Below are 24,374 nucleotides of genomic sequence, written 5' to 3'. Positions count from 1 at the left end.
GTAAGGGTTCATCAGGTGTCCGACGCTGAGACATGAGGGTGCCTACTCCCGTCCCAGATACATCCACCTCTAGGACAAAGGGAAAACTAGGATTGGGAAGAGGTAGAATAGGAGCCGAAGCGAAAGCAGACTTGAGGACATCAAAAGCATGGATGGCAGCAGGCCATCCAATGTATATCAATAAACTGTTTTAAATTGTCATATAAATATATATTTGACATCAACCATTTGTTATATTTTGGCAATACCATTGTGTGGGCAGATTTCCGCCAGTCAAAGGCTTTGTCACGCCTCTCCATCCTGTGTCTTAGAATAGGAGGGAAGTGAATCCTCCATTAATCTACATCTAATATCCTGACCCCATTACGTTTAGCTGGTTAGGAGGCATGGGGGAGGGAGTGGGCTTTCATTTACCACTGTGCTAACACCCACATGTGGGACTCTATAGTCACATGGGCTGCTCAGATTTGATAGGTGAGGAAACACTCAGCATAGAAAAGCATGTGCATGTGCAGAGTTTTCTCCACAGCTGCAAAATTCCTAGCTAAATTAGGGACATGGACAGAAGATGGAAATAGAGAGCAGCACGATCAACCAGTTTTTTTTTGCAGAATACAGAATTTTCTTTTTATACCTGAGACACAGAGCTAATTTATTCCAACAAAGTAAATATCAGGATGGTTTTATTCTTATTGACCAGCAGTCAGGACATAAGAGTGTACTTAAAAAAAATGGTCAGTGTGAGTGTAAGAGATAAGCAAGCTACTGTTTAGATCTCTGTGATAAATATACCTGCATTTTTTTCATTATTATGTTGCACGGTCTACTAGTCTTACTTACTGTGTGTATTTTGTGTATGTATATTGAATTTTAGTGGGTTCTGCTGGAAGGAAAGACATCCACAGTGGCATTCTCCAGCATTACCACAAAGTCCTCGTGAAGCACATTTCTCTCACCTCTCTTGTCTATAGAAGGCTTAAAGAAAATGGGATCTTGACAACTGAGCAGATAGGTTTATTAGAGGTATGGACATTCAACCATTACATACACGCCACGTTACAATGTTTGTCTCATATGGTATCTGTTTTGTGACTGTTTATACCCTTAAAATGATTTTCAGGTCACAGAGAACCCCTGCTAAAACTTAGTCCTTGATGCCCAATGGGAAGCATGCCCCTTTTACATTGGTGGCCAGTGGGAAGCATGCCCCTTTTGCATTGGTGGCCAGTGGAAAGCATGTCCCTTTTACATTGGTAGTCAGAATTCTACCATTATAGACAGCTAAAATGATCATTGTTGTCACTGTCATCTAACTGTCTCTGCCAAGTGGCAATGGCCCCAGAACTATGCAGACACCATCAAATCCTAGGTAAATAATCCACACATCAAGGAACCCCTAGTAACCTCTATAAACCTGCACAGCGTACCCTGTGCCTCCAGAACACTGACTCCTAAAACATCCCCTGTGCTCTATCGTGAGGCCCAGACCACAGGTTGACAGGGGGCACAGAGGGCGGATGGGAGGCGCAGGCTGCTGGAAGGATCAAAGCAAATCAAGAAAGAGACAGACTGGCATCATGGAAGGTACGGTCATCATACACAGACCTGGCCTTCAGATCTGCATACAGAGACTTGGACAATGAGAGAGTGGAGGGACTGCAGATAGGGACAGGGCTAGGGGTCTCTCTCTCACTGCTATCTCTCTCTCTCTAAGCGCCCCCTCTCAACCCCCCCTCTCTGCCCTCCCTTGCTCAGCCCCCCTATTCAAACCCCTCCCTCAAACCCCACTCACTCTCAGCCACCCTCTCTCTCAGCCCTCCTTCTCGCAGACCTCCCTATCTCAGCCCTCCCTTTCTCAGCCTCCTCTCTCTCAGCCTCCCTATTTCTCAGCCCTCCCTCTCTCAGTCCCCTCTCTCTCAGCCACCCCCTCCCTTTCAGCCTCCTCTCTCTCAGCCCCTTGTCTTACAGCTCCCCTCTCTCCCAGCCCCTCCCCCTCTCTCTCAGCCCCCTATCTCAGCCCTCCTCTCTTTCAGCCCCCTATCTCAGCCCTCCCTCTCTCAGCCCTCCTCTCTTTCAGCCCCCTCCCTCTCAGCCCCCCATCTCTCAGCCCCCTATCTCTCAGCCCCCCTATCTCTTCGCCTCCCGATCTCTTAGCCCCCTCTCTCTAAGCCCCCCTCTCTCTCAGCCCCTCCCCCTCTCTCAACCCTACTCCCTCTCAGCCCCCCTCTCTCTCAGCCCCCCCCTCTCTCAGCCCCCCTCTCTCTCAGCCCTCCTCTCTCTCAGCCCTCCTTCTCTCAGCCCCTCTTTCTCCCAGCACCCCTCTCCCTCAGCCCTCCCCCTCCAGACTTCCCTCCTCCCTCCCTAGCTCAGCCCCCCTCTCTCTTAACCCCCCCTCTCTCACCCCTAACTCTCTCTCAGCACCCCTCTCCCACCCCCACTGTCTCTCTCAGCCCCCTCTTTCTCTCATCCCACCTCTCTCTTTTTAGCCCCCCTCTCACACCCCCACTGTCTCTCTCATCCCCCTCTCTCTCTATGGCCCCCCTCTTTCACCCCACTGTCTCAGCCCCCCTCTCTGTTTACCCCCCTCTCTCTCTTAGCTCCACTGTTTTTTTAACCCCAACAACCCCCCCCCCCCACACACACACACACTCTCTCCCTTAGCCCCGCTGTTTCTCTCACTCCAATATCTCTCTCAGCCCCACTCTTTCTTTCAGCCCCCTCTCTCTGTTACCCCACTGTCTCTCTCAACCCCCTGTTGATGGGTGGAGGGGATGGGTGGAGCCAATGGGGGAGGGGGAAGGGCTGCAAAATAAGGTTTTGCTCAGGGTGTCAAAAATCCTTGCACCAGCCCTGCCTGGATGACAATGGCTGCATTAAATGACAGAATCCACTAAGGTCCAGGCAAAATGTACTGTATATATTACAATACGGCATGACTATAGGGATACAGAGGGTACAAATGCAAAACTAAAAGGTTTAACCAACCATGTTTTTATAATACATTCTGTGGAGAATAAAGCTGCTGTTCTGTCTACAGTTTTTTTATTTTTTTGGTCAATAAGTTATATCTTGTGGACTTTTTAGGTTTAAAGTTATATCCCTCTACAACAAAAATGACAAAACCAAGTAAATGCAACACACTTAAAACAAACTCCCTCACTTGATGGAAAAAGTATGAAGCAAAACACATTAGGTCTTAAAATAGTGTTAATCTCCATGTACAATGAGGTCTTGGATAGTTACCTTCCACTGTATAAGGGTGTCAGCTAGCTTGAGGAGCACTTCGGTATTAGTTGTTTAAATAAATCTACATTTGCTACAAGTAAATTCCATGTAATTGTCAGCAATGTTGCATGCACATTCTTACATTAAATATAATATTTTAAAAAATGCAGCTAGAAGACTCTCCAGAGAAGAAGATTTCCAAACTAATTGATATACTGAAAAGAGCAGACCACCACGTTTTCACAACGTTCTGTGCTATACTACATGAGACTGATCACCATAACCTAGCCCATATCCTTCAAAAGGCAATAAACAATAAAACCCATGAGATACCTGAAGGTAAGGTTTTTGCATTTTGCATAGAATGTGTGTTATTATTGGTTCCCTCTACCAAAAATGCTGTTCTAAAAAAGTGCGTTGGATAAATTACTTAGTGTATTTACAGCCAAAAACTTTTTAAATAGAGTAGGAAATTATTAAAACCCCAATCAGATTTTTTATTTCTGTCTGTAGCCTTTGCATTGTCATTTGGACAGAATGTTGTGACATATTCAAAATCTTATGGTTTCTCATGAACACCAGGTGTGGGCAGGTGCCAAGTCCTGCTGGAAAATGAAATCAGCATCTCCATTTATCTGGTCAGCAGAGGGAAGCATGAAGTGCTCTAGAATTTCCTGGTGGAAGACTGCGCGGACTTTGGACTTGATAAAACACAGTGGATTAACACCAGCAGATGACATGGCTCCCCCAAACATCACAGACTGTGGAAAGTTTTGCATTTGATTTGGAAATCAAGGTCCCAGAGTCAGGAGGAAGAGTGGAGAGGAACAGAATCCACGTTGCATGAGGTCCAGTGTGAAGTTTCCACAGTTAGTGATGATTTGGGGAGAAATGTCCTGCTGGAAAAATGCCAAAAATACCAATACTGGTTTAATGATCATGGTATCACTGTGCTTGATTGGCCACCAAACTCGTCTGACCTAAACCCTACAGAGAATCTGTGGGGTATTGTCAAGAGGAAAATGAGAGACACCAGACCCAACAAAGCAGAGAAGCTGAAAGTTGCTATCAAAGCAACATGGGTTTCCATAACACCTCTGCAGTGCCACAGGCTGATCGCCTCCATGCCACGTTGCATTGATGCAGTAATTCATTCAAAAAAGAGCCCTGACTAAGTATTGAGTGCATACTATACTGTACATGGACATACTTTTCAGTAAGCCAACATTTTTGTATTAATATTTGTAATAAATTAATATTAATATAAGGCAGCTGCTTACACGGCAGCCGTGTATAGTGTGTGACAATAGAGATTAGGCAGGTAGTTAGTGGATAGTGAATTCAGTCAGTTTAGTGCAGTCAGTGTAGTATACAGGTTTACTTTTTAAAATGTATGGATATGTTATAGTCCTGGGTCCCCTCCCCATGCTCCCCAAGTTTTGTATCCCTATCACTTATGGTTCGTGAGTGCCATAGCAAGCTGACCAATATTTCCCAATTTCCCAAAGACGCCAGTGTTTAAGACAGGAAGCAGTGCCATGTCAAGCTGACCAATATTTCCCATAGATGCCAATGTTAAAGACAGGGAGCAGTACCATGTCAAGCTGACCAATATTTCCCATAGATGCCAATGTTTAACACAGTGAGCAGTGCCATGTCAAGTTGACCAATATTTCCCATAGATGCCAATGTTAAAGACAGGAAGCAGTGCCATGTAAAGCTGACCAATATTTCCCATAGATGCCAATGTTAAAGACCAGGAACAGTGCCATGTCAAGCTTACCAAGATTTCCCATAGACGCCAATGAGCACTGAAAGATGAAAATCGGTCTGGGCAGGAAGGGGGTGAAAGTGCCCTGTATTTAGGTGATTAAGGGGAACCTTATGACTGAATAAAAAAAAAAACAGCGTGGGGTCCCTGCCAAAATTATACCAGACCTTTATTTGAGCATGCAGCCTGGCAGGCCAGGAAAGGGAGCGGGAGGAGCGAGCACCCCCCCCCTCCTGAACCATACCAGGCTGCTTGTCCTCAACATGGGGAGGGTACTTTGGGGTGCCCCCCAAAGCACCTTGTCCCCATGTTGATGGGCACAAGGGCCTCTTCCCGACAACCCTGGGCTGTGATTGTGAGGGTCTGTGGGTGAGGGACTTATCGGAATCTGGGCCCCAAATCCCGGTTCCCCTCCCCTATTTGAATGGATATCGGGTACATTGTACCCCTACTCATTCAACAAAAAAGTATGTAGCAGGATTCCCAACCATTGTGCTGGATGTGGGTCCGCCAGGGTTACCGCTAGCAACAACAGCACATTTAAGCATGTTCTCCAAGTGTGAGCTAAGGTTTAACTATACACAATAAAATGGGACACTGAGAAAAATGCCTCTTGAGGCTGACTTGACACTGGCTGAATGCCGGTCAACGCCCATTGGCGCTACTTAGCTCTGACTTGCTGTCTGTAAACTTGAACTGACTTCTTACACTCTCCAGTGATACAAAAGTCCTTTGCACTGCTCCCTTTAGCCCTCCCGGCTGAGGTAGCTTAACTGTGAATACTGCTGCAACTCTTAACTCTTCAGGGCTCACACTGGCACCCCCTTTCTAATCTTCTACAAAGGCTAGCTGGCTCCTGGATCCCTCTGACCTTCCGGAGTAGTCCCCTATCCTAGGCAGACCCCGGGGCAGTTTACAGTACTCACGACACTGCTTTCATGTGCTCCCCTCAGACTTATACCCCCATCCCATTACGCATTGCAGCATATTCTGCCCTCTGGGATAGATACAAGCCCTGGTGTGCTATTGGTCAAGGTTCCTCCGCTGTCCAATGAGAGCCCCCATTGAACACAGTGGGGAGACTCCCCAAGCTCAACAGGCACACCTAGGAACACATGACAGCCTAGCTGAACAATCAAGGCCCATCTGATAAGCAGACAAGGCCCCCCTTTATAGTTTGCCTAGCACCTACCTGGGAGGGTGCTACAGGTATAAAAAAGTAAAAACCACACAAAGCAGTTTTTGACAAGTTATTGTCAACTTTGACAAGTTTATTAAAAGAAAAAAATGAATGTCCCTCAATGTAAATCCATTGTCACAATCATGACGCCCGCCAAACCCGAAAAATAGAAACAAATTAAAAAACGCTTCGCCTTTTAAGAGGCTACCCGCCTTATGCCCGATCTTCAGCTTTGACAGTTCTTTTATAGGCGAGAGGCAGGACCACCTGGCTTTGTCACCCAGTGGCACCGCCCCTTCTGGCGTCACATGACGTCATGTGACATCAGAAGGGGCGGTGCCACCGTTTGACGTAGCCAGGTGGTCCTGCCTCTCACCTATAAAAGAACTGTCAAAACTGAAGATCGGGCATACGGTGGGTAGCCTCTTAAGGGGTGAAGCGTTTTTAACATTTTTTTCTATTGTTCGGTTTCGGCAGGCGCCGTGATTGCTGATGGATTTACATTGAGGGACACTAATTTTTTTTACTTTTTAATAAAAACTGCTTCCTGTGGTTTTTACTTGTTCACACTTTTTTGGTGAATGGGTACGGGTATGATGTACCCATGCCTATTCAAATAGGGGGGACCATGACCTGGGGTCTCCTTTGTTAAAGGGGACTTCCAGATTCGGATAAGCCCCCCACCTGCAGACCTCGACAACCAAAGCCCAGGGTTGTCGGGAAGAGGCCCTTGTCCCTATTAACATGGGGACAAGGTGCTTTGGGGTGCGGGGCTGAGCCCCCCTGCCCCAAAGCACCCACCCCCCCATGTTGAGGGCATGTGGCCTGGTATGGTTCAGGAGGAGGGGGTGCTCGGTCATTATCCCCCCTTTCCTGACCTGCCAGGCTGCATACTCGGATAAGGGTCTGGTATGGATTTTGGGGGGACCCCACGTGTCTTGTTTTTTTTTTTACATTTTGGAGTAGACTCCCCCTTGAAATCCATACCAGACCCAAAGGGCCTGATATGGACTGGGCCCTATGCTAGTTTTTTTATTTATTTTTCATCTGTATTGCCCGGAGCCTACAATTCATTACAGCCGCAAGCAAGTTTACATAACATTTTTTCCTTTAGAAATGTCAGTAATGCTGTAGCTGGCTACATACATCGTAAAGATGCAGCACTTTACAGGCACATTAGGAAACTCTCCAGGCATGATATTTAAAGGAATTTTTACTTTTTATTGTTTACTTTAAGCATCATTAAAATCACAGCTCTTTTAAATTTAAAAATTTTTTTTTGCATTGCTTCATGTCCACAAGGGCAGTACCCGGGTCCCCCTAACTTTTTATGGCAATAACTTGCATATAAGTCTTTAAAATGAGGACTTTTGATCTTTCATGTTTGTGTCCCATAGACTTTAATAGAGTTTGCGTGTTCGCTAGAAATTTTTCCCTGTTCGAGATGTTCTGGTGCGAACCAAACAGGGGGATGTTCGGCCCATCCCTAGTCTTATGTAATTTTCTAATTTTCTGAGATATTGAATTTTGGATTTTCACTAGCTGTAAGGCATAATTATCAAAATTAAAATAAAGAAATGCTTGAAATATATCATGTTTTGAATTTAATTGAAATAAATTAACTTTTTGATGATATTCTAATTTTATAAGAATGCACCTGTATAGCAAGACCACTTTCAGAAATGTTTAAGTGGGGACATATGGGAGCTCCCTGGTTGGGAACTATGTGTTTAAAACACATCACTAGACATTTAGGGCCGGTTTCCACTAGTGCGACTTGCTGTGCGACTTGACACATGTCAAGTCGCACAGCAAGTCAAAAGCCATTGATTTCAATTCAGCCGTTTTCACTGCCGCGACTTCAGTTGCGGCGACTTCAAAAGTAGTTTGTGCACTACTTTTGAGCCGACTTCAGTACGACTTCCCTCTATAATGAGGGACAAGTCGCACTGAAAGCCGCAGTTTACTTTCACTACGAAGTCGTGCTAGAAGTAGCACAACTTCGTAGCCACGGCAGTGGAAACGGAGGCTTAACATACTTAAATGCATCCAGAACTGAGTCTTTGGTTTTAAGTATACTTATCTTTTAACATCAGTATGGTGCAGTTGGTGTATATATGGCAAAAACAGTGTGGGTAGCAACAGGGGTTACAGCAGCATCAAGTGAACATGTGGCTTTCTAAAAGTCTCTGAAGTTAGTCTCATTAGGAACCAATTTATAAAAGGTAAAAAAGATATGATCTGAAGTATACATGGTGACAAACCTCCATTCCTTGAACACACAGAAAAGAAACAGTGGTCATGGGACTTTATATGAGGTAGGTAACTTACTAAATATCAAGATTGTATAGAGTCACAGAATAATAATGAATCATTTATTGGATATTTCATGATTGACACAATTATATAAAATCCAGATAAAATATAGACATACATAAATAGAGAACTTGACATAGATAAATACATTTCATATTATAATAATGAATAAATATATCATAAAAATTATATATAATGGACAGCACATAGTCAGTCTCCAAATGGTATGTCTTCATATCTATAAGCTCTATGCATTTTGTGGCTCTCTGTCCACTCATCAGGAGATTAATTAAAAATTGTATCTGTAAATGTAGACTTATATTAGAATACAAAAATCTCATATATGAGAGAGGAATATAACAAATTGCTCCAAAAATATATAAATATAATATATTTATATTAATATATTTTTGGAGAAATTTGTTATATTCCTCTCTTGTATATGAGATTTTTGTATTCTAATATAAGTCTACATTTACAGATACAATTTTGAATTAAGCTATTTTAAATTATGATATATTTATTCATTATTATATTATGAAATGTATTTATTTATGGAATTTATCTAATTTTCCTGATTTTTGTTTCATGAATCAGCCTCCTACTGTTAAGAACTGCTTTGGGTCCGTGGTTGATGGGCTTTTGGCTTGTGTCAAAGGGCAAATACAGTGTGCTTTCAGGTGCATTCTTCTTGCATTTGACATCAGTTTGAACCACTTCTAAGACCATTCACAGTTCATTGACAGGTGTATGGGACCTGCATCTGACCTGCTTCAAGCTGCTTTTGCATTTCCATTGACTTAGATGGGGAGAGAAACATCTCTGTTGTCAACAAAAGCCCATCAACACAGGCCCTTGTGGTCAGAGTAAACTGAGCATTTTCTGGTTTCAAATGTAAACCTCAAGTTTAAGCCAATTATTTTGTGCTATTTCATTGCACCCAGATTGACTGCCTATCAGAATCAGAAATCATAGCTACTGAAGGCACACCTAAACTGGATGTACACTGTGCAAATTTTGTCTGGTTCCAAATGAGTTGGCAGAAATTCAGTCAGTCAGTGGTTGCGTCACCACCCTACCGCCTGACATCTTTCAATTGGGAAATGTAAGCAGCCAAGTGGAAAATTGTGCAGCTGAGCAACAGTGAATTAGATGCAACCGCTGCTCGGGCATTTTGGCAGCAGATGCTGCAGCAGGAAACTCATCCATCCTCACAGTATAATGCAGAGGAATTTGTTAGATTCTTTTTTGTTTAGCCCATGGGCTGAACAAAAAAAGTCTGTGTGTATGGCCAGTTTTAGTCTGAGGGTAGAGAAGGCTGAGAGAGTCAAATTAGCCACTATGTGTCATTAAACCTTCTTCTGTTGACTAAAAGAATAGACAAATGATTGCCTTAGCAGTTTGGTTCTAGGTTTGAAGACCTGGAATACAGATATAGTACACTAAATACCAAGTAAGATGAAAAAACTGTGCAGGGGCTGCAACTACAAGAACCCGGATGAATTGCATATGCAGGCAGAGTACCTGTCTGGGACCTTTTATTATACACAGATAATGTGTATAAAATGCAATGTGGGTGGCTGTGCACTGTCCATGGCCTATGTTAGTCATACATACCGTACATATTAGGGCTGCGCATCTTCACTTACCTCACGTTTTGATGCGATTACGATTATTAGGGTCGCGATTCTATACGATTCGATTCCGCGATGCATCACGATTACTATGGGAACCCTTTTCTAAAGGGGGATCTACGGGGACCCTGCTCTAAAGGGAGATCTATGGGGACCCTTCTCTAAAGGGGGATCTATGGGGACCCTTCTCTAAAGGGGGATCTATGGGGACCCTGCTCTAAAGGAGGATCTATGGGGAGCCTGGGCCTGCCCTAAAGGGGATCCAGGGGAACTGAGCTCTAAAGGGGGATCTATGGGGACCCTGCTCTAAAGGGGGATCTATGGAATAGATCCCCTTTAGTGCAGGGTCGCCATAGATCCCCCTTTAGAGCAGGCCAGCATCCCCAGAGATCCCCTTTAGTAGAGCAGGTCCCCCCATAGATCCCCCTTTAGAGCAGGCCACATCAGGTTAGAAGAGTTACCTGATGCTAGTTGTAGTACCGTAGGCCCTGATAAGGAGGAATGCTGGGTTCTGTAGTCCCCCTAGTTGTAGTATAGCAGGCTCTGGTAAGGAGGAATGCTGGGCTCTGTAGTCCCCCTAGTTGTAGTATATCAGGCTCTGGTAAGGAGGAATGCTGGGCTCTGTAGTCCCCCTAGTTGTAGTATAACAGGCTCTGGTAAGGGGGAATGCTGGGCTCTGTACAGAGCTCAGCATTTCTCCTTACCAGGGCCTACTGTACTACAACTAGGGGGACTACAGAGCCCAGCATTCCTCCTTACCAGGGCCTACTGTACTACAACTAGGGGCACTACAGAGCCCAGCATTCCTCCTTACCAGGGCCTGTTATACTACAACTAGGGGGACTACAGTACAGAGTCTGTAGTAGTCCCCCTAGTTATAGCAGGCCCTGGTAAGGAGGAATGCTGGGCCCTGTAGTGCCCCGACTTACCAGGAAGCAGAGCTGCAGAGATGTCCGTGGTTGAGCAGTCATATTATGGTGCGGTCCGCCGCAGCCATGCTTCTGGAGCCTGGAGCCGTGCGGAAGGAAGAACCCCTCCAGCTTGTTTAGCTGACCGGGGTCCTTTTTGCGGCGAGTCATCGGTTCCGCGGTGGTAGGGGGAGCCGAGCGGTGCAGATGGAGGCTGTAGATGGTGTCAGGGGGTCGTAGAAGAGGTCAGTGCCCCGATGGCCAGCAGAGCGGAGCTAAAAAGCCGCCATTCACTCCGCCGGAAGCCACGCCCCTTGGGCAGCAGCGTGTTAAGTGGACATGCCGTGTGTATTCCGGGGCCAGAGAGAGCACCGATAGCTCCACTCTCCTCTACCGCGCCGCAAGGAGGAGCTCCGTGTTCCACAAGCCCGGCCAGCGCCGCCATGTCACTTCTGTCCCCGCCCCCAGAACTGACGTCATTAGTAATCGATTTTTCAATCACCCCAAATCGATGCAGAATCGTGAAGGGTCGCATCGCGATGCATCGATTCGGCGATTATATTCAGCAGGCCTAGTACATATTGCTCTAGTAGGTGTACTAATGGTGAGATTTTCAGGGTTTCAGAAATGTTATCTTTAACATGTAACTTTGTATTCATGTACGGTTTCCCAGTTATGCCAGTTCCTCAAAGTAAGCAACTCATGAATGAAGCAATATTACTACATCAGGAATACGACAGGACAATCAAGCAGGAAAATGAACAGCTTAGAAAGAAAATTAAAAGGATGAAAAACAAATACATGAGCAAGTAAGTATTTGTTGTTAACTATCTTTCCCATGGCTGTATTTATCAGAAGGTGTTCCTTTACCATCACCAAAGGACATTTCATTTACAAATTACATTTTCAAATATATTTTTTGTATTAGTCTTTTCTGGATATTGGTGTGGAAATTCCAAAGACCTGGGGGGAGGGCTCTATAATATTCATAGGGAAAAATATCACAAATATGAAAAATAACTTAAGTGGGGTCTGAGTATTGCCTGACACTTTTCCATATACACAGTTGTCTAGAGCAGAGTTTCTCAACCGTTTTTAAATCAAGGCACCCTTATAAATTGTGTCTCGAGACACCCCATTATAAATTATTGAAAAACTATGAACTAACCAAAACCCAGCAACAACCAAAGTTAGTGACTTATTATTCTAAAGCAAATATACCTTTGCACACTGATGCTGACTAGTACTCCAACATTTCTCTTCTCAGTTTCCTTCCCTCACTCAGCAAATGTGACCCCAGTGCTGGCGGAGAACGACAAACAAGGACACTGTGCAGACACCTGATGTCCTCCTTATCAATGAATGACATCATTGGTTGATAAGATGCCGGTGGCTAGAAGGATATTATTGTGCACAATGAAATCCTGCGGCTTTGTGTAACTAAAAGGCAGACCAAGGAACCCCTGAAGAAACCTGAAGGCACCCCAGGGTTTCTGAGCACCCTGGCTGAAAAAGGCTGGTCTAGAGCAGTCTTTCTCAACTAGGGTTCCTGCAATGGTTTCTAGAGGTTCCTTGAGTAGCGGCAGCAGGGGCGTAACTACAGGGGTTGCAGGAGTTGCATTTGCAACCAGGCCCCATGCTCCAGGGGGCCTGTGCGGCTCCCCTGTACACCTGGATAGAAGGAGTGGCCGGGGAAGCATGTAGAGAAATCACTGTCCTCTTTTTTCCTCCTGTAGCTGCAGGAGGAAAATGGAGGAGATTGGTCCCTCTGTATGCCGGCCCCCACCACTCCTCCTATACAGTTCACTCGTGTTCTGCTGTCTCTGGGCCCCTGTGTGCTCCCCTGGTCCCCCCCTTACTGTGCTCCCCTGGTCCCCCCCCCCCGCTCTCTTGCCGGCTGCTGCAGGGGATGTGTCACAATAGAGAACCAGGAAGGGGTCAGTAAGTATGTCATTTACCAGCTCCTTCCTTTTCTGAATGGACAGAGTCATAGTCAGTGACATTGTAAAAAAATAAAATACTGTAAAATGATAAAAAAAAATAATACATTTAAAATACCAAAAAATAAAAACTACTGACACCAGAAGGTGAACTTCCAGGATCGCAAAAGTCACACTTGCAACCGGGCCCTGGAACTCCACCACTGTGGGGAGGCCCCAAGATGGCAGGAAGGGGGCCCACTGCAGAACTTGTGAAAGGGTCCCGCTGCGGGACCGTAATAAAGGGCCCCGCAACAAGAGTAAAGGGCCACAGGATCAGTGGGGAGAGCCCTAGGCTTGAAGGGAAGGGCCCCGGCCAGGGGTCCGGGGGCCCTTCATGGTTTCTTGCACCGGGGCCCTGAAGGTTCTAGTTATGCCTCTGAGCGGCAGAGGTGTGAGACTAGTCGAGCCTTCTTTCATCTTAGGTAAATAACCACTGGCACCAGTCTTTTTATGTGTAAGTACGACATGCTCTTTATTGACCACAAATGTAAAAGAACATTCATTCTACCGCCCACTAATTTAAGGGGTAGCCTTCTACTCATCCATTCTGTTGCTGACCGTAAATGTATCTTTATTTATTTGGGCAAATGGAAATTCATAACACATGATAACATATAATAATCAGTAAGGCCCCTTACACATGAGATGGGCTCCATCAGAGTCTGCCTGCTCGGCAGGGAATGTGTCTGCTGATCGAATGTGTCTGCTGATCCCTGCTGAGCAGGAGGATCCATGTCTGCTCTGCTTATGCAGAGCGAACACAGACGCAGCCCATTCTCCTCTATGGGCGGTCAGATGTTAACAGACTGTCTGTCTGTTTACATTGACTGCCCTTACCATCCGTCTGTTTTTAGTGGACAGGATTGGATCGGATGTCAGCGGGTGTCCGTTGACAGCCACGCTCTATAGAGGAGACTAGAGAGTCCGATCGAGTCCCCCTGAAAAACTGACAGGCAGGCCCAATTGGTCTGTCCGTATGATAGGGCCCTATGAAATCTTTCAAGATTGTTGTGTTTCTGGTTTTTTTTCAATAGAACAAGCTGAAAAGAAAGAAAGAAAGAAAGAAAGAAAGAAAGAAAGAAAGAAAGAAAGAAAGAAAGAAAGAAAGAAAGAAAGAAAGAAAGAAAGAAAGAAAGAAAGAAAGAAAGAAAGAAAAAAAGAAAGAAAGAAAGAAAGAAAGAAAAAGGGTGGGGGGAGATGGGGGAAGGGTGATCATTAAAAGGAACAATGTGAGGATCCGGGAGGTCACTGGATCTTCGGAGCTTTGTGGAGATAAAGTAGCCCAAATCAGAGGAATATATAAAATTAGACCATACTATCTACATAAGTTTGTATGAGTCAGATTTATATCCAACCCACGCAATTATACGTTCTACATAATCAATCTTTCCCATTTTATAAGCCCATTTTGCCTTCGATGGAACCTTGGCCTGTCGCCAATGTCTGGATATCACAGAAAGGACGGCTGTGATAAAGGGCCTAACTAAGCTTCTTTTAATTTGTTTATTGGAGATGGTAATATGGACAATACAGTAATCTACGGTTTGTTTAAGATTTTATCTCCAACCAGTTTCTCAGACTGGTGTAATAATTTATCCCAGAATGGGAGAATTCTGGACAGGTACCCTAAATATGGGTCATGGTGCCAGAAGCCTTCAAACATCACCACCAAGTTTCAGGAACAGATGAATCCATTTTATGCAAAAGTGTAGGGCAATAATACCACCTAGATAAATGATGCTAGTTACACTCTTGTGCATGAGAAGGTATGAAATGGCCAGTATTTTGTCCTTGCCCATAGCATCCATCGATACTTGCAGTTCCTGTTCCCATTTCGAAAGAGATGATGATGGTTCGGGGATTATTCTTTCAACAAGATCTGGTATATCTGAAATTGTGAAAGTGTGTCATCATATTAGGATAGCAGAGATTCTGTAAAGTGTTGCGTCAGAAAGTCTATGAATGACAGTGTAAGTAAATAATGTTTTAACTGTGTATACTCTAACCATGCACATGATGAGCTATGACAGGTCAGGAGTATCCTAGAAAATCTGACCACAAATGGTTTGACTCAAAAAAGTCTTGTTGCTGCCAGCTTAGAAATTGAGAGCTTGTAGCAGTCGGAGAAAAGGAAGCAGCCCAAACAATGGGGTCAAAGGGCTCGGTCTGAAAGAGAGTAAGCCATTACGTAAGTAGGCATCCTACACCTGCAACCGTGAGGGGTAACAGGTCTTTTGGGGGCTGCTGACCAGGTTCCGTCCAGGGCAAGGATGTAAGGTCAAGGGAGAGAAGGTCATTTTCTAAATGAGTCCACAACTTGTTATGGTTACCATGATACCAGTCAACTACTCTGAGCAGAGAGGCCGCACGAAAATATAGTAACATCTAGGGTAAAGCCACCCACCCCTGCTCTTAGGTAAAGATAGAAAAGTTTGATAAATTCTGTATGGCTCCATATGAAGGCACGGATAGCTTTATTCAGGGAAAGGAAAAAACCAAGAGACGGGGGACCAATGGATTGGGATGGACCAAAATAATAATTTCAGTGAAATGTCCATTTTAAGGACACTTATACGACCAAACAATGAGAAGTGAAGTTTAGGGTGTAACATTTCACATGCTCCTATTCACCTGATTCCCACTGTCAGAACCACCCTCCCTGTGACAGTGGGCAGGGATTCCCTGAACAAGCTGTCACATTTTGAAAATTGTTGCCCCTGTGCGGGGCTCCACCTGCACAGCTGAGTCATTCCTATTACAGCAGTCTGTGAATTAATAAACTACAAATCCCATCTGCCACTGCGGCAGATGGACTTGTTGTTTCAGTGGACCGTGAGTGTGCTGATCAGCACGCTTGTAGTCCATTCACACTGCCTACAACTCTGTAACAGAAAGTCCCACACAGAGGTATGGGCAACAGAGCTGCAGGCAGTGTGTGCAGGAGCCTGACCATGCACACGTGATACACTAATCACGGGTGCAATGATCTGCAGGCTTGTGTGAAAATAATAATAAATGCACATCATTTTCCTAATAAAATGTGGCCTTTAAACCTAAAACAACCCCCCCCCCCCAATCTGTGGCCACAGAAAAAAAAGCATAAAAAAAATATAAAAATTTTACAATTTTCAGCCCACTAGGGGCGCCGGACTAGTGGTGGGTATGGGGGGGTGTGGGGTTTTTCACCCCACGTGCGGCGGTGTAGAGGCTCCTATTGACGGCCTTCTGGGGGTCATCGGGGCATAGAGCAATGTGCTCCGACACTCCCCACTTTTGTGATGTCCTGGCTGTGATTGGTCCAGACTCCAGCCTGGACCAATCACACAGGAGGACAAGATTCCCGGGACCTGGTGACGTGAATGCTTGGGGGCAGTGCGTGTGACAGTCCCGCCCGCCTGCTAGCAGAGAGGAGAGCTTTCCGCCCGCCAGCAGAGAGGACTCAGAGGAGAGCCCGCGCGAGAGAGTCAGCAACTCCGCATCGCATCCCATCCGCATCCGAGAGTGACTCAGACTCCCGCTGCCGCCCTCTGTACTGTGGGATTAGTGCTAGGGGGCCTGTACTGTGGGGTTTGTGCTAGGGGGCCTGCACTGTTGGATTAGTGCTAGGGGGTCTGTACTGTGGGGTTTGTGCTAGGGGGCCTGTACTGTGGGGTTTGTGCTAGGGGGCCTGTACTGTGGGGTTTGTGTCACTCTCAGTCAGTGTACCCCATAATAGGGTGTCTCTCACAGTATATCCCATAATAGGGCCCCTGCTCCCTATTATGGGATATACTAGTACTGATGGACCCCTTAATATGTGATATATTGGGAGAATTTGTTCACGCAAGCAAAATACAGGGGACAAAATGAGAGGAGTCTATAAGGGGTGGGACTTCTGAGAAATGGGAGGGGTCAAATGGAAGGGCGGGGTCTTGCGCCCCACAACCTTAAAACTTCACCAGCCACCACTGGTCAAACTCAAATTCATGACGGGCTGCATCAGCATTATAAATGACCTCAAAGAGCCGGTTTTATCTGTAAGACTATATAAATTGATCCACGGCTTTTTTTCTCAGAGAATAGGTGCAGTACTCAGCCACGCAATAAATACCTGGAGTGCGTTATGTGCGGAGTTAAGGGATGCGATGTGTACAGAGTGAAGGGTTTAGGGGTGTGCTGTGTACAGAGTGCAGGGTTCAGGGGTGCGCTGTGTACAGAGTGCAGGGTTCAGGGGTGCACTGTGTACAGATTTCAGGAGTTCCCTTTGCCTTACGAAAGTGTTCGCCCCCCTTGAACTTTGCGACCTTTTGCCACATTTCAGGTTTCAAACATAAAGATATAAAACTGTAATTTTTTGTGAATAAATTGTCCCAACAACAAGTGGGACACAATCATGAAGTGGAACGAAATTTATTGGATATTTCAAACTTTGTTAACAAATAAAAAACTGAAAAATTGGGCGTGCAAAATTATTCAGCCCCTTTACTTGCAAAAGGTTGCAAAGTTCAAGGGGGCCGAATACGTTCGCAAGGCACTGTATATGACTTTACAATCACTGTAAAGGAACAAGCTGAAGTAAGAGGATATACCCTACAGATATAAAGCATATAGTCTTCATTCATTAATATTTAACCAGGCACACTGTGCTAGATGTGCCGATGACAATTCATAAATGACTGCCAGGACAATAGTATAACCAATATCTAAAAATCAATACACTTGTGTGCAATTATTGGAACAAGAACTCATGGAAGAAGAAGTCCATAAAATAAAAGCTATTAAGAATTTAGCCATGCACCGTACTTGCAGCGATATACCGGTATTTTAAAAACAGTCCAGGCAGCGCTGAGAAGCAGAGGAGGGGGGCGGGCCAGACCGAGGGGAAGCGAGGACGAGCGGCCGCTGTCATCAGAAGTCCCAGCGTCTACCTATGATAGACGTCACACGTCCCACGTCCCTGCATTGGACCACTGTGCTGTCTATCATAGGAGGCGGGACTTCCTATAACAGACACCGCTCGTCCTTCCTTATACTCTGCCCGGCCCGCCCTAGATCGGCATATAACACGCACTGGTATTTTTCCCTCCATTTTTAGGAGGAAAAAGTGCGTGTTATACGCCGATAAATACGGTATGTCAAAGCTATTAGAATGGGGGTGGGAGCAGGTTTAAGTACAGTTGGTATTTGACTTGGGATCTACTTTAAAATTTAAAAAAATCAGCCCTACAGTCTCACCTCTCCTGCTCTGGTTAAATGACACCCAGGACATTCATTCCACTTCCTCTAAGATCAGGGCATTAAAGCGGAGTTCCGGGCACAAAATCAATGTTTTTTTTTGTGCCCGTCCGCTAGTTCTGGATAACCTGAAAAGGAATTGGATAGTTAGGTTTTTTTTTTTTTAAAACTCACCTTGTAATTGTAGATCGTAAATACTCACCTCAGGGTACTTCCTCCCTCGGAGCCGCGGCTCACCCCGTCACTTCCTGCCTCGCGATGATTCCTGGGAGCTGAACGTCATAGCTCCCAGGAATCAATGCGACGGCACCGGCCCCGCGCGTCATTTCCGGGCGACGCCGCATTCCCCTGCTAAACAGCTTCTGGGCATGCCCAGAAGCTGTTTAGGAATGCGGCGCCGCACCGGAAGTGACGAGAGGGACCGGTGCGGCGCATTCTGGGAGAAGAAGACGCGGAAGAAGACGCAGAAGAGGACCGCGCCGGCTTCAGCTGCCCACAAGAGAGATGGAAACGCTGTGGAAGAAATTTTATAAGTAAGTATTTCTTCTAAAAGGTAAGTGCGAACCGGGACAGATCAGAGGCTAGCCATTGTGGAATGTGCTAGCCCTGACTGTCCCGGGGGTATGCTTATTGAAAAATGACATCTGTGCCCGGAACTCCGCTTTAAGCCTAAAACCCCACCCTGGACTCAAATAATTTACATTCAACCCATTGTGGTAGGAAAAAAAGAGTGAAGAGGACCCATGGTGTCATGGAACCTGGCCGAAGACACTTTGAAATAAAAAAAACAAAAAACAAAAAAGGAATACATACTGATTTTTTTTTTTTTCTTCATTGCGGGGAGCACAACAGGGAGATTGCACTTTTATAATGTTTGTATAACTGTGTCTTGACAGCTTGAAGGAACTTGAAGAGAAAATCACTATAGCCAAATGGGAGCGTGACCTTGCCATCAGAGAGAGAAATATTCTATGTAGTGAAAACGAAGCTCTGCAGAACCTAAACACTGAACTCCAGGCCTTGGTGAGACGACTACAAGAAACCGTCTTTGAGTCTGACCTAAAGGACCACAGGACTCTCCGCTCCCAAGTAATGGACCTTGGCTTCAGTGTCGATTACTTAGAGGAAAAATCCAGGAAATTTTACACACATACACACTTAGGTCTTGTATACAGGTGAATCCATGTACCAAGGAGAGATGTGACATAAAATGCAGTGCTGGATTTATATATAACAACCTAGTAGCTATATAATCCTTGAAGAACTTTACATCAGCACGTCCATCAAGCACAACTCTTTTATACAGGACATGGTATCTTTTTGCTTGCCATGAAAAAGAATACTTATTTTCTAACAAATAAATAATTCTTTATTGCACATGTACCACTTGTTATCTTGCTGCCATCCCTTAAGGCTCCATTCACAACTGGGCGTAGCGATTTATTAGTGTTTTTCGAGCATTTTTTTAAAGCGTTTGCAGCTTTTTACAAGCATTTTTAAAGCGTTTTAGAAGTGTATTACAAGGATTTAACAGCTTCAGGTATTTTTGTTTAGCCAATAGAAAGCACTAGAGGGAGGATAGGGAGAGGAAATTGGGGGTGGAGAGCTGCTATTGGAGCAGAAAATGCTCGTATAACGCTCAAGTCACGCATTTTTTTTAAGTCTAAGGGGCCAAAAACAAAAAGAAGCGCCTGTACTTTTTTGAGCGACAGGCGTTTTGCTTTAGGTGACAGAATGCTCAGCTGTGAACAGGGGCCATAGAATAAAATGGGATTTGGCTTATTGAGTGCTTTAGAGCTACAAGCTTCAAGCAGAAAATCGCTCAGGTGTAAACGGGGCCTTAATGACTACACACACTATTCTCTCAGGCACAAATATACAAGTCAATGGTATACAAAAATGTAAACCTGAAAGTAAAAAGGCATTAAACAATAACCTTATTCTCCATATCTAATCTATATATAGCCACTACTAAATGGCCCTATAATCAATTTTTTATGAAATAATTTCTTACTGTGTTTCATGTCCTATGTCCTCCATGTGCTCCCAAACCTCTCCTTCTCCCATTTGGGCAGAGATGTATAGTAACGAAGTAGAACTACTTAAGTACTGTACTTAAGTACCGAAATGCGGTATCTGTACTTTCCTAGAGTAGAATTTTTTTCTCCTACTTCTACTTTTACTTCACTACATTTTTTCGATGATTTCGATACTTCTACTCAAGTATTTTTTTTTTGTGCTGCATAGTTACTCGTTACTTTTAAAAAAATTACCACTGCCAGAACAGTAGATGGCAGGTTGCATAAAGCTCAAAAAATGTGTATAATGTCATTTGTAAATCAGCGCATACGAAAATAAAGGCTGTGTATAATAAAAGCTGCTATACCAAATCTTTCCAATAAAAAGAAAATATGAAACAAACAAATAAATGGTGCTACAGCGCTTAAAGTGCATCAAGAAACTACTAACAAACACAGGTTAATCATTTGAATAAATCATTTGAAATAATAAAAAACAATATGATGTTCAAACTTTTGACTTCTTTCGTTAATAACTACATAACACAGTACTTGTACTTCTACTTTCAGTACTTGAGTAGAAATTTTTTTTCAAAACTACTGGTACTTTTTACTTTTAGTACTTAAGTAGCAATTTTTTTGAAAAAACTACTTGCAATACTTAAGTAAAAAAAATGTTGAATACTTTAGTACTTCTACTTAAGTAACTTTTTCTGCGAGCACTTCCACTTCTACTCAAGTCACTTTTTGATCGAGCACTTGTACTTTTACTCAAGTAGAAATTTTGAGTACTTTATACAAGTCTGCATTTGGGTAACAAACAAAAAAAAGGGTGGCTATGCTCCTACATACAGTGGAACCACTACTAATCTCTACTGAAAGAAACATGTAGGCTGCCATTTGTGGTATCCTGAAAACAAATACAGTGGGTACGGAAAGTATTCAGACCCCCTTAAATTTTTCACTCTTTGTTATATTGCAGCCATTTGCTAAAATCATTTAAGTTCATTCTTCTTCCTCATGAATGTACACATAGCACCCCATACTGACAGAAAAACACAGAATTGTTGACATTGTTGCAGATTTATTAAAAAAGAAAAACTGAAATATCACATGGTCCTAAGTATTCAGACCCTTTGCTGTGACACTCATATATTTAACTCAGGTGCTTTCCATTTCTTCTGATCATCCTTGAGATGGTTCTACACCTTCATTTCAGTCCAGCTGTGTTTGATTATACTGATTGGACTTGATTAGGAAAGCCACACACCTGTCTATATAAGACCTTCCAGATCACAATGCATGTCAGAGCAAATGAGAATCATGAGGTCAAAGGAACTGCCTGAAGAGCTCAGAGACAGAATTGTGGCAAGGCACAGATCTGGCCAAGGTTACAAAAAGATTTCTGCTGCACTTAAGGTTCCTAAGAGCACAGTGGCCTCCATAATCCTGAAATGGAAGATGTTTGGGATGACCAGAACCCTTCCTAGAGCTGGCCGTCCGGCCAAACTAAGCTATCGGGGGAGAAGAGCCTTGGTGAGAGAGGTAAAGAAGAACCCAAAGATCACTGTGACTGAGCTCCAGAGATGCAGTCAGGAGATGGGAGAAAGTTGTAGAAAGTCAACCATCACTGCAGCCCTCCACCAGTCGGGGCTTTATGGCAGAGTGGCCCGATGGAAGCCTCTCCTCAGTGTAAGACACATGAAAGCCCGCATGGAGTTTGCTAAAAAACACCTGAAGGACTCCAAGATGGTGAGAAATAAGATTCTCTGGTCTGATGAGACCAAAATAGAACTTTTTGGCCTTAATTCTAAGTGGTATGTGTGGAGAAAACCAGGCACTGCTCATGACCTGTCCAATACAGTCCCAACAGTGAAGCATGGTGGTGGCAGCATCATGCTGTGGGGGTGTTTTTCAGCTGCAGGGACAGGACGACTGGTTGCAATCGAGGGAAAGATGAATGCGGCCAAGTACAGGGATATCCTGGACAAAAACCTTCTCCAGAGTGCTCTGGACCTCAGACTGGGCCGAAGGTTTACCTTCCAACAAGACAATGACCCTAAGCACACAGCTAAAATAATGAAGGAGTGGCTTCACAACAACTCCATGACTGTTCTTGAATGGCCCAGCCAGAGCCCTGACTTAAACCCAATTGAGCATCTCTGGAGAGACCTAAAATCGGCTGTCCACCAACGTTTACCATCCAACCTGACAGAACTGGAGAGGATCTGCAAGGAGGAATGGCAGAGGATCCCCAAATCCAGGTGTGAAAGACTTGTTGCATCTTTCCCAAAAAGACTCCTGGCTGTATTAGATCAAAAGGGGGCTTCTACTAAATACTGAGCAAAGGGTCTGAATACTTAGGACCATGTGATATTTCAGTTTTTCTTTTTTAATAAATCTGCAACAATGTCAACAATTCTGTGTTTTTCTGTCAGTATGGGGTGCTATGTGTACATTCATGAGGAAGAAGAATGAACCTAAATGATTTCAGCAAATGGCTGCAATATAACAAAGAGTGAAAAATTTAAGGGGGTCTGAATACTTTCCGTACCCACTGTATGTAGATCAAGAGTTCTGTCTTTAACCACTTTACCACCGGAGGATTTTGCTGTCTTACGTCCAGGCCACTTTTTGCGATTCGGCGCTGTGCAACTTTAACTGACAATTGCGCGGTCGTGCGACGCTGTACCCAAACTAAATTTACGTCCTTTTTTTTCCCCACAAACAGAGCTTTCTTTTGGTAGTATTTGATCACCTGTGCGATTTTTACTTTTTGCGCTATAAACAAAAAGAGCGTTTATTTTGAAAAAAAAAACAATATTTTTAACATTTTTTTATATGAAATTCCCCCCCAAAAAAATGTAAAAATCAAAATGTTTTTAAATTTTTGGCCAATTTGTTTTCTGCTACATATTTTTGGTAAAAAAAATCGCAATAAGTATATTTTGATTGGTTTGCGCAAAAGTTATTGCGTTTACTAACTAAGGGAAAGATTTCTGTCATTTTTGGTGTTTTTTTTTTAACGAGTAATGGCGTCGATCTGCGATTTTTTTTTGTGGGACTGCGACATTGCAGCGGACAGATCGGACCCTTGACTGACATTTTTTACACTTTTGGGGGTACCAGTGACATTTCTACAGTATTCAGTGCTATAAATATGCACTGTTACTGTAAAAATGACACTGGCAGGGAAGGGGTTAATTTTTTTGGAGAGGGAGGGGTTAATGTATGCCTGGTGCTTACTAATGTGTGTGGGGGGAGGTGAACACTGCAATCTGTCACTGTTTGTCACTTGGGAGATCCGCCCCGCTCTATTTACACAAGCAGGCGGATCTCCAGACTAGATTCCCCGATGATCGGGAAAGAGCAGCAGCGATCGCCGCCGCATCTCCCCTGGCCCGACTCCCGCTGTGACTGAAAACAGCGGGAGCGCGCCTGCAGGGGGAGGAGTCCAGCGACGTAGGTCTACATTGCTGGACGGAATCGAGCCACTTTGCCGCAGTACAGTCCCAGTGACTGGTCGGCAAGTGGTTAAACACTTGCCAACCATATAACTTACATATACAGCGGCAAGGTGGCACTACTGCGCTGGATCACGTAAATAGTAAGTGATCCGACACGTCCGGGTAGGGGGTGCAAATGCACACTGCCGGCAGCCCACTCCCGCTGTGATTATACACAGCAGGAGCTGATCTGCAGATACTGCAGACTTGATGTCCACTGGCACCCACTGATCATCCAGCACAGAGGCAGAACTGCGGCCTACCTATGTAAACAAGGCAGATCGCCATTCTGACAGGAGGGAAGGCATGGATCCTCTGTCTCTGCAAAGCAAGGACATGGATCCATGCCTTCCTCTAGTAAAAGTACCTCCCACAGTAATTTAAAACACTGGCTAGGAACACGGTTAACCCTTTGATCAACCCTAATGTTTAACACCTTCCCAGCCAGTGTCATTAGACAGTACAGTGATAGTGCATATTTTTAGTACTGATCACTGTATTAGTGTCTGACTGTCCGCTGCAATATCGCTGTCCTGCTATAAGTCGCTGATCACCGCCATTACTACTAAAACAATAAATCAATAAACAAAAATATCCCATAGTTTTCAGATACTATAACT

The 24,374-nt window shown here is 44.4% G+C and overlaps 1 protein-coding gene across 1 annotated transcript in view; it reads left to right on the top strand.

Moving 5' to 3' along the window:
• Positions 1 to 19,538, top strand: part of LOC309546549 (uncharacterized protein) — a 34,669-nt gene extending 15,131 nt beyond the window's left edge. The window contains exons 2-5 of the mRNA XM_082246298.1: positions 875 to 1,023; positions 3,396 to 3,564; positions 11,708 to 11,843; positions 19,127 to 19,538. Coding sequence (XP_082102424.1) covers positions 875 to 1,023; positions 3,396 to 3,564; positions 11,708 to 11,843; positions 19,127 to 19,409 — 737 coding nt within the window. The 3' untranslated portion in view covers positions 19,410 to 19,538. The remainder of the gene's footprint in view (positions 1 to 874; positions 1,024 to 3,395; positions 3,565 to 11,707; positions 11,844 to 19,126) is intronic.
• Positions 19,539 to 24,374: the final 4,836 nt, after the last annotated feature.

The sequence above is a fragment of the Pelophylax lessonae genome (assembly GCF_965119305.1).
Source record: "Pelophylax lessonae genome assembly, chromosome: 1".
Classification (NCBI taxonomy): Eukaryota; Metazoa; Chordata; class Amphibia; order Anura; family Ranidae; genus Pelophylax; species Pelophylax lessonae.
This window is presented reverse-complemented; position numbering and strand designations above follow the sequence as displayed.